The sequence below is a fragment of the Musa acuminata genome, chromosome BXJ3-5, assembly GCF_036884655.1.
Source record: "Musa acuminata AAA Group cultivar baxijiao chromosome BXJ3-5, Cavendish_Baxijiao_AAA, whole genome shotgun sequence".
Lineage (NCBI taxonomy): Eukaryota > Viridiplantae > Streptophyta > Magnoliopsida > Zingiberales > Musaceae > Musa > Musa acuminata.
This window is the reverse complement of record NC_088353.1, coordinates 38,525,286-38,539,421: the sequence shown is the minus strand read 5'-3', so window position 1 is coordinate 38,539,421 and position 14,136 is coordinate 38,525,286. Positions and strand designations below refer to the sequence as shown.

The 14,136-nt window shown below is 37.4% G+C and overlaps 1 protein-coding gene across 1 annotated transcript; it reads left to right on the top strand.

Annotated features, from left to right (window-relative positions):
• Positions 1–1,760: 1,760 nt before the first annotated feature.
• Positions 1,761–8,857, top strand: LOC103985647 (E3 ubiquitin-protein ligase AIRP2-like). The gene is made up of 5 exons (XM_065153053.1): positions 1,761–2,096; positions 2,958–3,108; positions 3,208–3,274; positions 3,370–3,604; positions 8,424–8,857. Exons 1-5 carry the CDS (start codon positions 1,996–1,998, stop codon positions 8,713–8,715), a joined length of 846 nt encoding a protein of 281 aa, XP_065009125.1. The 5' UTR covers positions 1,761–1,995; the 3' UTR covers positions 8,716–8,857.
• The last annotated feature ends 5,279 nt before the right edge of the window (positions 8,858–14,136 follow it).

The following is a 14,136-nucleotide window of genomic DNA, read 5'->3' as shown; positions in this document are numbered from 1 at the left end:
TTATCTAGATTTATATTCAGATCTTTTGCACCCCTAATTAATGATATATTCACTTTTGTCTATGCGCCAACCTTACCAACACGAGAGTTAAAGACAATATGTCAATTAGGGCATTTCTTCAAATGATGAACATCAGCTGATTGAGATGGGATCCCACCGCCAAATGATCATGCTAAAGATAAATTAAAAGCAGTAAAAGAAGAAAGGGTAAATTTTTGGATATGTGTTTCGGTCTCCCTTTTTGTTTCTTTCCTCATTATTCAACTTTCTTTTTATCCCAAAAATGGTCCCGACGGGATTGCCTAAAAAGATTGTTAGTCTTTGTATTTGTATTGGACCGATGCAAGAAGTGAATCAGTCCACTGCTCTGGTTAAAATATTTCTGAATAGGATTGGTTATAGTTTTTTTTTTATGCCACAAAAACATTTTAAGTCTGAACAAAAATGATATCTGACTGACTTAAAATATAATATAAACTAATTCAGTAACTTTGGTTGAATTTTATGATATTGTAAGTTTATACAAAAACATTATCCGACTCAAAATTCAATACAAACTAATTGACCAACTTTGATGGAGTTTCAAGATGTTCTTATGTTAATTATAGTATTCTTTGTATGATCAAAATATTTTTGTGGATGTGTCAAAAACCTTATTAAAAAATATTCTAACGGATACTATCAGTATATATATATACTGATCCAACTTATACACCGATCCAATCAAAAGGATAAATTTTTTATTTTATTTTATCATCGATATTTTGAAAGATTCATGAAGCACAAAGAAGAAAATAAAAATAAAAAGATGAGCCCCAACCAAATAAATCTATATGGGATTTCTTTGAGAATTTGTGCAAAGAGAAATGAATCCAAAAACCAAATCCACTCATGAGTAGGTGATGAAAAGAGTGGCAAGTCAATGAGATGATTCGCTGTCACACATTAGGAGCTTCTTATGATTCCCAGCAAATCCTTCTGGCATTCCTCCTCTCTCCATAGAAAGAAAGTGGGCATTGGAAGCTTCTAAACAAACATCAAATGAGGTTAATTATAAATTATTTTTTTTATATTTTTAAAATTTATATTGAGATCTTTACATTTATGAAAATCAAATATTTAATCCCGCTACTTCAATAAATTTTTATTTTTTATTTTTAATCATATAAAATTATATTTTTAATCTAGTATAGATCCATTATCATTGTACTTTCGTAAGTACTAGAAATCCCAATATAATTTTTGAAACTATAAGAATCAAAATATTAAAAATAACTAATTACAAAAGATAATTTATAATTAACCATATGGAATGAAATATAAAAAATAATAAGCTTGCATTCTAAGTCACATGGCTCATGTCTAAATCCACCTAGTCAATCAAAGTTTCTACTGTTTTATAATAATAATAATAAATAAATAAAATAAAATAAATAAATAATCATTTTGTTTATATTAAATGGATGTTGGCTGTCAACAAGTATAAATTTTGTAAGTATTTTATTGTTGATGATTATCTCATCTTTTAGTACATTGTCATGCAATTAGATCTATATTCATGCAATGTAAGATTTAAGCATCTTAGGTCATTGGTAATCCAATAAAAAAATTTTGTCACCTTATGTGTCATGTGAATTTATAAATTAAATATCATACCTTATATTTTCATATAGGATTACTCTTTTCTCCTATTAATACGTGTTATTATATATTTGTATTTCTGTGGTCTTACATCCTCGGACGTGTCCATCTCACTCTTCTCCATTCGCTCCACCAATACTCGCCCGTCCATTGCAGTTCACTCTTCTCCATTAACATTTTGGATGTTTCAATCCATGTCACATCGGTGTTACTTGACGCTTCTTCCGTCCTTTAAGTAGCTCACCACTTCGGCGAATGAATGAGGATGTACATCATTTTCTCATCCAAGTGATGAGTATTCGGGGAATGGATTTAGGGGCGTGGTGGGGCATTTAGGGTTTTCATTTCTATTGGATGATTGGAAGGGGCAAGTTGTTGTCGGGGGGTTACATGCGGAAATCGTTCAGGGACTCGTTGAAGCTCCTCGAGGCTGACATCGGGCACGCGAACACTTTGTATGTAGTGCTGCCGTTGTACCTCTTCTTCTCTGTGGTTTTGTGGTTTTTTTTAAGATTTCTTGATAGGGAGGATTTTTTTTACTTGTTCACATCTTTCTGTCGATGATGTGCATATTCCTGCTGATCAATATTTCGTTCTGTTCTTGATGATGGATAGACTACAAAGATGATTCTGGCTGGATTTGGGAGGAAGCAGGAAATTGTTTATTTTTAGCAATTTTTATTGATCCGTAATCGAAGAACTCGAGTGTTTAACACTGCTTTACGTGAGCTGGAAGTATCTTTTGAGGCCAAAAATAGCTTTTTTTGGTTAGGGGATTTCTTGGAGGGTAGCTTTTCTTACCCTTATAGTTACAGAATTGGCGTTTTCGGGAGGTCATGCAACTGCTTTCTACTACAAGGAAAGCTGATCACAGATGGCATTTTCGAGAGGTCATGCAACTGCTTTCTGGCGTAAGGAAAGCTGATCACAGATGGTTCTTTCATGTGGGACGGGGGAGTTACCTTTCTCATTATACTAGGGTTGTATAATTATTCTAAGAAGAGGTCAGATTGCCATGTTGGATCAACATCAAATAAGCTTAATTGGGAAGAGAAGATCGTTTTATGGTCTAGTTTATGTCTCCTTTATTTACTCTACATATCTTGTTCAGATGAATATTTAAAATGCTACTACTGTTTGCGACAAACACATGCTTTTATGCAATCTTTAACTTTTTTGGTTTCACCTTTAATTTTGTCAATGCTTCCTGTGTAAGAAGTGGAATAACTTTTTTTTCTTGTTGAGTAGGACAGAGCTTTAGAAAATAAGAATAAATGGGTTAAGTTTTATTTCAAATCCTCCATCATGATCTGCAGGGCATCAGATTTTCTCACCGAATATGATGGTGCATGCCTTCAAATGCGAATGTCATATCGTCCAGCTGCACATTTGTTTCTTTTTCTTGTTCAGTGGACAGATTGCAACCTTGCTGGGGCTCTTGGACTCGTTAGAATTATGATATATAAGGTCGCTTTCATCCTGCATTGTTGTACCTTTTTTCTAAGGTCTTCCTGTCTGTTTACAGTTTGATTTCTGTTATTCTTTGAGGAATTCTGAGATGTGCAGGTTCATATTGATGGAACAACAACCATGTCAACTCTTGAAAGAAAAGGTAGCATTAAAGAGTTTTATGGTAAGTTCATTGTGCTGAAGTTTGGCAAGCATTCTTCTGTTTTCTGCTGATTGCTCATATCTCGATTATTTGTTCTCTTTGCTACACATTTGCAGTTGCTATTTTCCCCTCTTTGCTCCAACTACAGAAAGGGATCACCAACATGGAAGACAAAAAGCAAAAGGTGGTATGCATGGAAAGATATAGACGAAGGGATGAGGATGAAAGGAAGCAGCTCTCTGAGATAGATGTTGAAAGAGAGGAAGAATGTGGGATTTGCATGGAGATGAACAACAAAATCATATTGCCCAGGTGCAGCCATGCTATGTGTATAAAATGCTACAGAGAATGGTACAACTCTTCCCTTTAGGATTCAAAACTGTTATTTTTATGTCTTTATTGGGAATGACCTTCTGCAACAAGCTTTGGAGAATGACTCAACTTGAGCCTACAAATCTATGCAAAATTGAACTAACCTTTCAGGATGTAATTAATTGGAAATGTGAAATTTGCCTGTTTAAAGTCTTCAAGGGGAGGAAAAGAAGAAAACATATTTAATATTAATTGATGTGAGAAAATTATCTTTTGGGGAGGATCTTACTTTATGATAGTTTGGATTTTATAAATGAAATTTAAGAAGTGGAAGAGTTTCAAATGTTTGAATTGAATCAACAACGCTTCAATAAGCAATGTTGAATAGGCCCTTGGTGGAAGAACTGGACTGGGGAAACCATCACAAGTACGATTGTCTTGTCATAGATTTAGCTGGAATTGCCTAAGCCATGAAGCACTCTTGTAGCCAAGACGCGAACTTAGCTTGAGTTGCCTAAGTTGCGAAGCGCCCTTGCGCTAACTTCTCGAACTTAGTTGGGATTGCCTAAATTATGACGCGCCCTTGCAATATGCGTCTGCAAAGATCAGCCAATTTGCAACCTCACTCAGGTCCCGAAGGACCTGTAAAAGAGAAAGTTGATTAGTTCGAAGAATGAGCGGTAAACAAGTCCTGACGTCTCGCAGAAAGGGAAGCTTTACAAGCAATTCAGCAAGCACCTTGCGTGCATAAGAGAAAATAGGGGAAGGAGGAAAACAAGGATTTTAGAAGGTAGAACGAACAGTTGCAAATCCACAAACAACTGCTCACCGGGTGCTGGGAGCGAAGGCAAGTTCTCGTCAAGTTAACGTGCGAACTTGTGAAGATTTTTCAACGCCTGACAATATACCGAAGCCCCATCTAGCCCTGTGCCACCCAGGAGGTTCCAGGGTGCTAAGATGACTGACGTTTGGGTGGGCAGCTGCGGCTTGCAAAAAACAAGCCATGGCACGTGAAAATGGAGTCATTTTTGGGGTAGTTCAGCTCGGCGCGGCGAGCGATCGCATTGTAGCGTTGCAACCTATTCGAACATATTTTTTTACAAGCAAAAATACACAAAACCAAGGCAAAAAAGGCGTCATGTCTCTGTACAAGCATGCAAAAGCGACGAACGGTTCGTTGAACGAAGTTGTTGCGAGTAAGGAACTTGCATGAAATGTCTTGCTAACGTAGCATAGGAGCACTCCTACTAAGAAATGGAAGAACAAATTGCACATCTTACTTTGGGTTCAAGCTATTCTATGACAAAATAAGTTATGGACTCGGATACGATGCTCCTCCTATTGAGAGTGACTTGGGGATAAATGGAAAATTAGTGGAATGAATAAATGAGGACTCATACTTCACTTCTCAAGAGGGCAGTAGTTTTTAGAGAGAATTATTAATAAGTGTTTTCAGCAGAGTGTCCTAATCCTAATAATTGTAATATATGACTTCTTGAATTGTTCACAGTACAAATTAACAGGAAAATACTTCTAATTTTCTTCTTTATAATTCTTAATATTTCTTTTATGTTACTGATTTACTTTCTTCTTTCTTCTCTTAAATATCTCATGCATACATTTCTGATACTGATGGTATAGGGAAGATGTCATATCAATTATTTGATCTAGTTTTGAGCTGTAGTCTATTGTTCATGAGTTTTTGATAGTCTAAATATCAAATTGCATACAAATCATGGTTTGGTGTAAAGCAGGAATGTGCAGTATGCGAGGAGATTGAAGCTAAAAGCTATACAAGCAGTGTGTGGAGAAGTAGAACAAGTGTTTGCAATGCTGCTAAGATTTAATTTGTTAATATGATTTTACTGGTAAAAGGAGTTGAATCCTTTTGCTTGCTCACACTAGGAAACCATATTCATGAGATTTCATAGTGTTCGGTTGCCATGAATAGTTCTTAGTTTTCTACTCATAGTTCTTAAAATCAGCAGATACTATTATGTCGTTTAGGACTGAGATGTTGCTCATGCCTAGATAAAACTTTACACTAATACTACTTGTTATTGCCAATATATCCTTTTTCAGCTTAAAGAAAAGGAAGAGATACCTAAGGGTTCACATTTGGAGTAGGTTGCCTTAGGTCATTTGCTTTGTGAACTTCAACTTGAACTATTTTCGTTAGATTGTTGGTGCAGCAGTGCATGAAAGGCTGTCGCAGCTCTAGTTTTAAGATACCTATAGGAATTGATTTGGTAATTGTCTATTTAAAGAAATAATTTATTAGTGATTCCATTCTTATAAGTTTCCAAGTGGGCAATAAACTCCCAAAATTGGCACCTGTAGACCCTTATTTTCCTGTTCTTCATCTGAATATGTAATGGATGCTTCAGCTTATTATTATAAGTGGGGAAGATTCATTCAGTGGTTTGTGACTAACGAATTGGAGTCTATATGAGATCACCACCGCCACGCATCATTAAATATGTGGTGATTGGTTCTGTATTTGTTGCCAATTTAAGACTTTCATGGATGACTTATTTATGACATATCATGAAGAAACCGATGCAGTTTTGTCATTGAGAAGCTAGCATAGATGAAATCCATTCTGATGCATCATGATCTATTAGGTCACTGGTTTCACATTATAAATAGATGAATTTTGGGAAGATTCTATCGTCTCTTATTCATAATAATGGATGATATAGTGACAGGGTTATGCCAAATTTATTGTGACATGTAGGGCAGTCCTTAGGCCACCAAGAATTTTCTGGGTTAATTCAGTACTTGGATTCTGGAATTGACTTGGTTGGTGGTGGCACATGAGGAGCAAGTCAAATCAGATGAGTTTCTTTTTGACATATCGTACATCAGATTGATATCAGGATCATTCAAGTCATCATTACAAATACATTGAATCCAGTTGCAGAGTAAAACTTGGTCTATAAGTGCCTTGGAAGACCTAATAGATTCTGACCATTCTGACCTAGTCATCATCACTAACTGTCTAGTTCTTGATATTTATATATTTATATATATGTTAAAAGTGCTTCTAGATAATTTATGATGGGCAAGAAAGTTGTGCATTCTCTATTAAAAGAAAATTAGATGTGCGAAAATGCACCTGGTAGGTTGATTTTGTCAGACAGTTTGTTGGTACGTGCAAGGACCAGCCAATCAAATTTCAGGCTTTTATTTATTGATTTCCTGGATCTACCTGGCAAGTGTTTACATGATGCATGCAATATTTTCATATGCTTTGAATGAGTGAAAGTAGAGCATCATATTTTAAGATCATTTTTTTCTTCTTGTCTGAGTGGTTCCTTCTAGTTTTGTAGTTTTGGGGCTTTAGAAGTGTACCTTGTTTCTGTCTCTTGTTTGCTTTGGCTTTTTGAGAAACTCTGCACTTTGCCATGCATTTCATAAATAGGCATTATTTATTTTCAATTATTTATACACTTCTAATTGTAGATTAGAGATGTGATCATGTGGAAGAATCTGATGCAATTACCATATGTCAAGAATAATGTGCAGTTTCTTTTATCTTTATCTTTTTTTTTAATGAAGATGTCTTTATTTGTATGTAAAATTTTATAGAGATGAAGTTTTTTGGGAAATTTCCTTTTCGATGTCTCTTCGGTAGGAAGACCAAAATTGGAGAAACGTTTCAAGGCTTTTATAAAAAATAGCTTTCTATTTCTATATTTTCTCTGTAGATGGAAAAAAGGTTCTTAAAAATATATTTTTCTGTTTTTCTCAGCCATCTTTTTGAAAGGGCCTATTTTAGTTTAGTGGCACTCAGAACAAAAGAAGAGAGGCAAAAAAGCTCTTATACTTTTTAATCCTACAATCTAGACAATTTCTGTTGATCTTTATGGAAAGACTTCTTATTGAAAGTCATTTGGTCATAATTTTTCTTGCAACAAAGGAGACACTATTTTGAACTAGCACTCTGAACACAAGAAGAGAGGCAAAATGTCTCTTATACTTTTTAATCCTACAATCTAGACAATTTTTGTTTATCTTTATGGAAAATACTTCTTATTGAAAGTCATTTTATCATAATTTTTCTTGCTACAAAGGAGGCCTTATTAATTATATTGTGCCATAATCTATATTTGGACTCGACATCTGGTGATAGTTTAAATTTTTAGTCTGATTTTCAGATTAGTTCGAGACTAAACTTAAAGGATATAGAGCCAAATTTTTTATTTTTTGCAATTTTCCTCAAGTTTCCTTTGCAATCGTCAGCAAATTTTATCTTTACAAAATTTCCTCAAAATTTTCTTGTGACATTACGGTGCTACTTGTATTTATATCAGATGTAGCATATCTTCAAACCTTTCTCGCCTCATTATTGGTCTGACTCTTAGTTATTTTGTCAGAGAGAAATATTAATAGTTCAAGTCACATTTTGATGTCTTTTTGTCAATTTTCTACTTTGTCTATAAAACTTGGTTGCAAATAGTTCCTATTTTTGTTAATGGAAATGTGTATTCTCGGTGATATTTGGTAACAAGGTCAATGACTTCGAATATCAAGTACATCAACAAACACAAATGCCCATTAGACATGGAGCAAATTGGGCAGATAAAAGAACCCTTCTCTCACTACACCGTCGTCTTTTTCTGCATTTGACTTTGAGTTCAATTTTACTTTGTTGAGTTTGAAGACCAAGGACATTGTCATTAGTAATTGGTTCCTCCTAGTAAGCAAATTGTCATCATAATGTTATATTACTTTGTCTCATCATCTACAAACTTAACTTTCTACTATGGACTTTGAAAAGTTAATCTTGGGGAGTCGCTCCCTCTCTTAATTCTTTGTTTGTACAGATGAAGACTGAGCAATGATATTGTTGCAGGAACTCAAGATCACAGTCATGCCCCTTCTGTCGTGATAGCCTCAGGGATTTATGGGTGTTCGTCAATAGTAGAGATGTCGTTGACATGACAATGGTGACACGTGAAGACATCAGGCGCTTAATCATGTACATAAAGAAGTTGCCCGAAGTTGTTCCAGAGACCGTCTTCGATGCTTGTGATTCTCATGATAGGTTACCCATGTGCCCGCGCCATTTGGTTGACTTCCATCAATTTCTTAATCTAGTTTCTATCTGCTCAAGTAGCTTGATTTTATCTATAGTTTGGAGATGATTCCAGTTTAAGTGGAAAATCTGCTCTTCTTTTTCAAGTAGCTAATTGACTTGCAAGCTACACCCGCTGAGCATCTTCAGCACTATGTAAATTCTTGTACAGTTGGTAAGATTATATTTAAATTTTATTAGTATCGTGATCATTATACTTAAAAAATTTATATTGAAATCTCTATAGTTGAATCAATGTGAAAGTGATGGGCAAAAAGATAATTTCAATATCTCTTCCATTTTGAGTAGCAAAGCCCAATTATCTTGTCACCTGATCCGCCTCTCACTATATCGCAAGGATGTTTCGGGTATGGTCATCATCCCTATTGGCTCCTGGTATAGCAAGAGTGATCGTCGTTGGGATGCTAAACGCATGGTTGTTGTCCCACCTGGCTTTTGGTGTAGCGAGAGTGATCATCGTTGGGATGCTCGAGGCATGGTCGTCATCGCCACCAAGGTTATCCTCCTTGTGCCCCTCTTAATAATTATGTAACCTAACACCTGCTGCGACATCCCATTCCTGGTCCTCGCCCACACCACTTTCGATGTTCGTAACACCCATGGTGTCCTTCTCCACTCACTTGTCACCTACGATTGGTTTGGCATCGAGACTTGGACCGATGACCAAGCCGTCTTTCTTCTCCTCTTAGCTTCCCTCCGCTTGTCCCCTTACGTGATGTGGCTCACCACCTCACTGGTAGAGCTTGCCACCTTCATCATCTTCTAGGTGGCCCATACTACTATGGAAAGGGATATATAGCATTAAATCGCTATAGAAGCTCTCAGCTCTCATTCTTCGTCGCTTGATTCTTGGGCTAGACTTATAGCAACAAAAGTGGATTTGATCCTATACTCTCTTAGTCGCCTTATCTATTACTACTCAAGTTCTTAGCACTCTTCTTCTCATTGCTCAATGCCAACGTTGGTAACTGGGTGACAATAACATAAGTATCTCAACTGTCACGGACAAAGTTCTAAACAGGATGTTGGATATAATACTTGTGTATGTCCATGTCTTTCTATTTGTTCATGCTTTGTACTGTTAGGATCGAGAGCACTAAGAGGGGGGGGGGGGGGGGGGGGGGTGAATTAGTGCAGCGAAAATCTTACAGCGATTTTTAAAACGAAAGCTGCGTTCGTCCGATAAAAAACGATTTCGATATAAAAGCAGAATCACAGTGCAGTTTGCGTCTAAGCGCAGTTTGCGTCTAAACATAGTTTGCGTCTAAGCGCAGTTTGCGTCTAAGCGCAGTTTGCGTCTAAACTCAGTTTTACGTCCAAACGCAGTTTTACGTCTAAACACAGTTTTACGTCTAAACGTAGTTTTACGTCTAAATGCAGTTTTGCGTCTAAACGCAGTTTTACGTCTAAACGCAGTTTTGCGTCTAAACGCAGTTTTACGTCTAAACGTAATTTTACGTCTAAATGTAGTTTTGCGTCTAAAAGCAGTTTTGAACCTTGAAAAGCGTTTTACGTAGAAAGCAATTTGCAGTTATAAATGGAATCCGAATGTGAGCGTAAACTGCAGTGTGAAGATCGTACGAAAACACGATTTACGTTTGAATGCAGATTCTGAAAGATCAGAGCTTAGAAACTCGTTCGTAAAGGCGTAGAGGGCAGTAGCAATGTAGGAGGTTTGCAGTAATGATAAAGTGCTCAAGGTAAAAGCAAACCAGAGATTTAGAGTGGTTCGGTCAGTCTTGACCTGCTCCACTTTTGGCTTCCTCCTCCGACGAGGTCACCGACGTCAACTAGCTGCCTTCCTTCAATGGGCGAAGGCTAATTGCCCTTTTACAGTTTCTCTCCTTTTGACAGGCTCAGGAGACAACCTTCACAGATCCTTTCTCTCCTCTCTTTACAACTCAAGACTTGAAGAACAGAAGGAGGAGAACTTTAGGACTTTACAAATTTGAGCTCTTAGAATCACTGAAAAGATCAAGAATTCGGTGTGGATCTGTATCTTTTCAGTGCTGAATGGGTGGGGTATTTATAGGCCCCAACCCAGTTCAAATTTGGAGCTCAAAACGATCAAATCGATCAAATCCCAGAATTCTGGGATCAGGCGGTTGCACCTCTTGACTGGAGAGGTGGCACCGCCTGGCAGAGCTCGAAGACTGAGCTCAGGCGATTGCTCCTCTCTGCCAGAGCTCGAAGACTGAGCTCGATGGTTGCATCACCTGGCAGAGCTCGAAGACTGAGCTCAGTGGTTGCACCGCCTGGCAGAGCTCGAAATCTGAGCTCGGTGGTTGCATCACCTGGCAGAGCTCGAAACTGAGCTCAGGCTGATGCACCTCTCTGCCAGAGCTCGAAGACGGAGCTTGGTGGTTGCATCACCTGGCAGAGCTCGAAACTGAGCTCAGGCTGATGCTCCTCTCTGCCAGAGCTCGAAGACTGAGCTCGGTGGTTGCACCGCCTGGCAGAGCTCGAAACTTGAGCTCTGGCGGTGCTACCTCTTGACAGAGGAGGTTGCACCGCCCAGTCTAGCTCGAAGACTGAGCTCTGGGCGGTTGCACCTCTTGGCTGGGGCGGTTGCACCGCCCAGTCTCGCTTGGAGACATATCCTGGGCGGTTGCACCTCTTGGCTGGGGCGGTTGCACCTCCTGGCCTGGGCGATTGCACCGCCTGGTGCAATCAGGGTCCGAATGGTTCGCTCCATTCGGCCCAATTTGAATCTTTTCAGGGGCCCAATTGCCCCAAGATTAAGCTAATGGGATCACCTCCCATTTTCAAGCTTAATCATCGTGCTAACTACGATTAACTCTAAGACAACTTCTGCAGCTTTGCTCCGATGCGTCAATCGCTTCTTTCGGCGAGTTTCCGGCGAACTTCCGTCGATCATCCGATAAACCCTCGGTGATCCTTCTGCGGACATCCAGCATACTCCTGGACTTTGCGACGATCCACTTGGCGAGTTCCGACGAGCTTCACTTGGCAAGCTTCTGGACTTCTCGGATCTGTTCTCGCTGAACCTCCGACGACCGTCCGAACTTCCGTCGAACTCTCGAACTCCCAACGTGATCATGATCTTGACTCCGGCGCAACTCCTGCTACTTGTCTAACTTTCATCGTAGTTAATCCTGCACACCAAAACAAAACTTCGATCGAGATAATTAATCCTAAGCAATTAACCAAGTTGTCCGACATGTCATTGGTCCCTCGACGCTTTGTCCGATTCTTCGGCGCATCGTCCTCTCCTGCAGCATATTGCCCAATCGGCCAGTTGACTCCGCAACTCCGATATCCTTGGCACAATACCCGCTCTTCTTGGCCCGATGCCCGAGTTCACGGCTCGAAGCCTTCTGTCGATACGTCGACCGATCCACCGGCCCGACGTCCAATCTTCTGACATGTTCCTTCGGCACAACATGATTTTCCTGCTTTAATTGTCTCATCCTGATCGAAGCATCCTGCGTCACTCAAAACGCAGATTAAATCATAAACATATATCAAGTAGTTTCATCATCAAAATACGAGATTCAACAATCTCTCCCTTTTTGATGATGACAACCACTTGATGACGGAGTTAAACTTAACTCCCGGAGTTTAAACAAACTCCCCCTATCAATATGCCATATTGATAGAACCTTGAATTCAAACTGAATTCAAGTCATTGCAATATTCATCATGAATACTTGCAACACGTCAACATGAACATATGCATAAACTTATGCATCACATGTCATGTCATCAACATACTTCTCCCCCTTTGTCATCAACAAAAAGGAGAAGTACCACAATCAAGTGTGTGTGATATTGGTTCAACTCATTGCATGAAAATCATGATATCAAGTTTTATCATCATGCAATCTTGTAGTTAGAAGATTTAGCAAGTGTTACATCATGCTTAGAACATTCATGCTATCAAGTTTTAGATATGCAAGTTTTATAGCATATAAGATATCACTTTTGGTAATGTTCAAGATAGCAAGTTCTACATCATGCAAGCTAGCAATTTAGAGATGTTCAAGAAGGCAACTCTTGCTTCTTGAAAATTTTGCTCACTTTGCTAGATGCGCAAGTTAGCATTTTTGCCTCTTGAGATAGGCAAGATAGCACATTTGCTTCTTTTGAGATAGCAACTTTTTGCTTCTCTTTAGACCAACAAGCTAGCAATTTTTACGATATACAAGTTTCACAACATATAAGCTAGCAAAAATTTCGAAAGCAAATGCAAGATAGCTTTCTTGTGTAAGCTCATGATTCTTGCTTCCTATTGCAATGTGCAAATTGCAAGTTTTGCTTCTTGAGATATTCAAGATAGTGATGTTCAAGAAGACAATTTTTCTTCTTTGAAATAAGCAAGTTAGCAATCTTTGCTACTTAAAATAGGCAAGCTAGCAATCAAGTTTTTGCATCTTCTTGACTTGTACAAGCTAGCTATCTCCCCCTTTGTCATTGTAAAAAAGAAAGAGAGAATATGGTTTTGTAGTTCTTTTTTCCTTTTACAACGATTTCAAAATCATGACAAAGGATGAATAATCAAGTTATGAATGTCAAGACAATTTTTCATCATGAATATTTTATCATTACATGCATCATTATCATAAGTTGAAGTATTACATGCATGATATCATATCACTATTCATAATTACATTAATGTTTCAATATAACAATTTCTTCTCAAAATGTGTAACTTGGCACTCATAGCATTTTAAATCATGATTTACATCATATGCAATACATCACATCATAATTAGAAAGCACAAGTATTGCATGCATAATTGCACATCATAAATGTTTCATATCATGATGGTATCAAATTTGTCAAATTATATCCTACCATGCATGATCAAAACTTCTCCTCATTTTATCATTGAAAACAAGAAGAAAGTAGGGGGAAGAGCATAAAAGTGTTAAATATTTCAATCATTTCAAGGCATTTACATCATAGATCAAGTCATGATTCGTGATTCATCATAAAGCAAGTTAGTTTTCATTCATCACATAAGGCTTTTAAGGAATAGGAGAATGATTAATTTAAGCATACAATGTTTCAATCCATGAATACCGCAAGATATTATTTGTGACTTCAATTTTGCAAGATCAAGATTATGATTTAGATAAAACTTATTCAAATCAAATCATTAACTTGAAATTCATAATCAAGTCATTAAAATTAATTTCGAGATTCACAAAATATCATGAAATCATTAATCTCGATCAGATGGGAAAAGCAATTTTTTTTTTTTTTTAAGAGATTCTTTTTCATCTAAGCATACCTTAGTCTTTATATGCCAAATTAAGATAAGCATGAAAGTTCAAGACATAAGGCAAAGAAATCTTGTATTATGAAATATATGATATCAAGGCTCATGATTCATTTGAAAAGATATAGTACAAAGAGCAACTTGAAACATTCTTATCAAGGATCACATTTTAAAATATTCCAAGTTTCAAGATATCAATATGACACTTCATTGAATTGCATTTC

What these genes read in the sequence shown, in the direction of transcription:
- LOC103985647 (XM_065153053.1), top strand. Translation starts at nt 1,996, where the DNA reads ATGATTGGAAGGGGCAAGTTGTTGTCGGGGGGTTACATGCGGAAATCG. An exon ending in TAGCATTAAAGAGTTTTATG is followed by an intron (nt 3,275 to 3,369) that starts GTAAGTTCATTG and finishes ACACATTTGCAG; the next exon opens with TTGCTATTTTCCCCTCTTTG. An exon ending in ATAAAATGCTACAGAGAATG is followed by an intron (nt 3,605 to 8,423) that starts GTACAACTCTTC and finishes ATATTGTTGCAG; the next exon opens with GAACTCAAGATCACAGTCAT.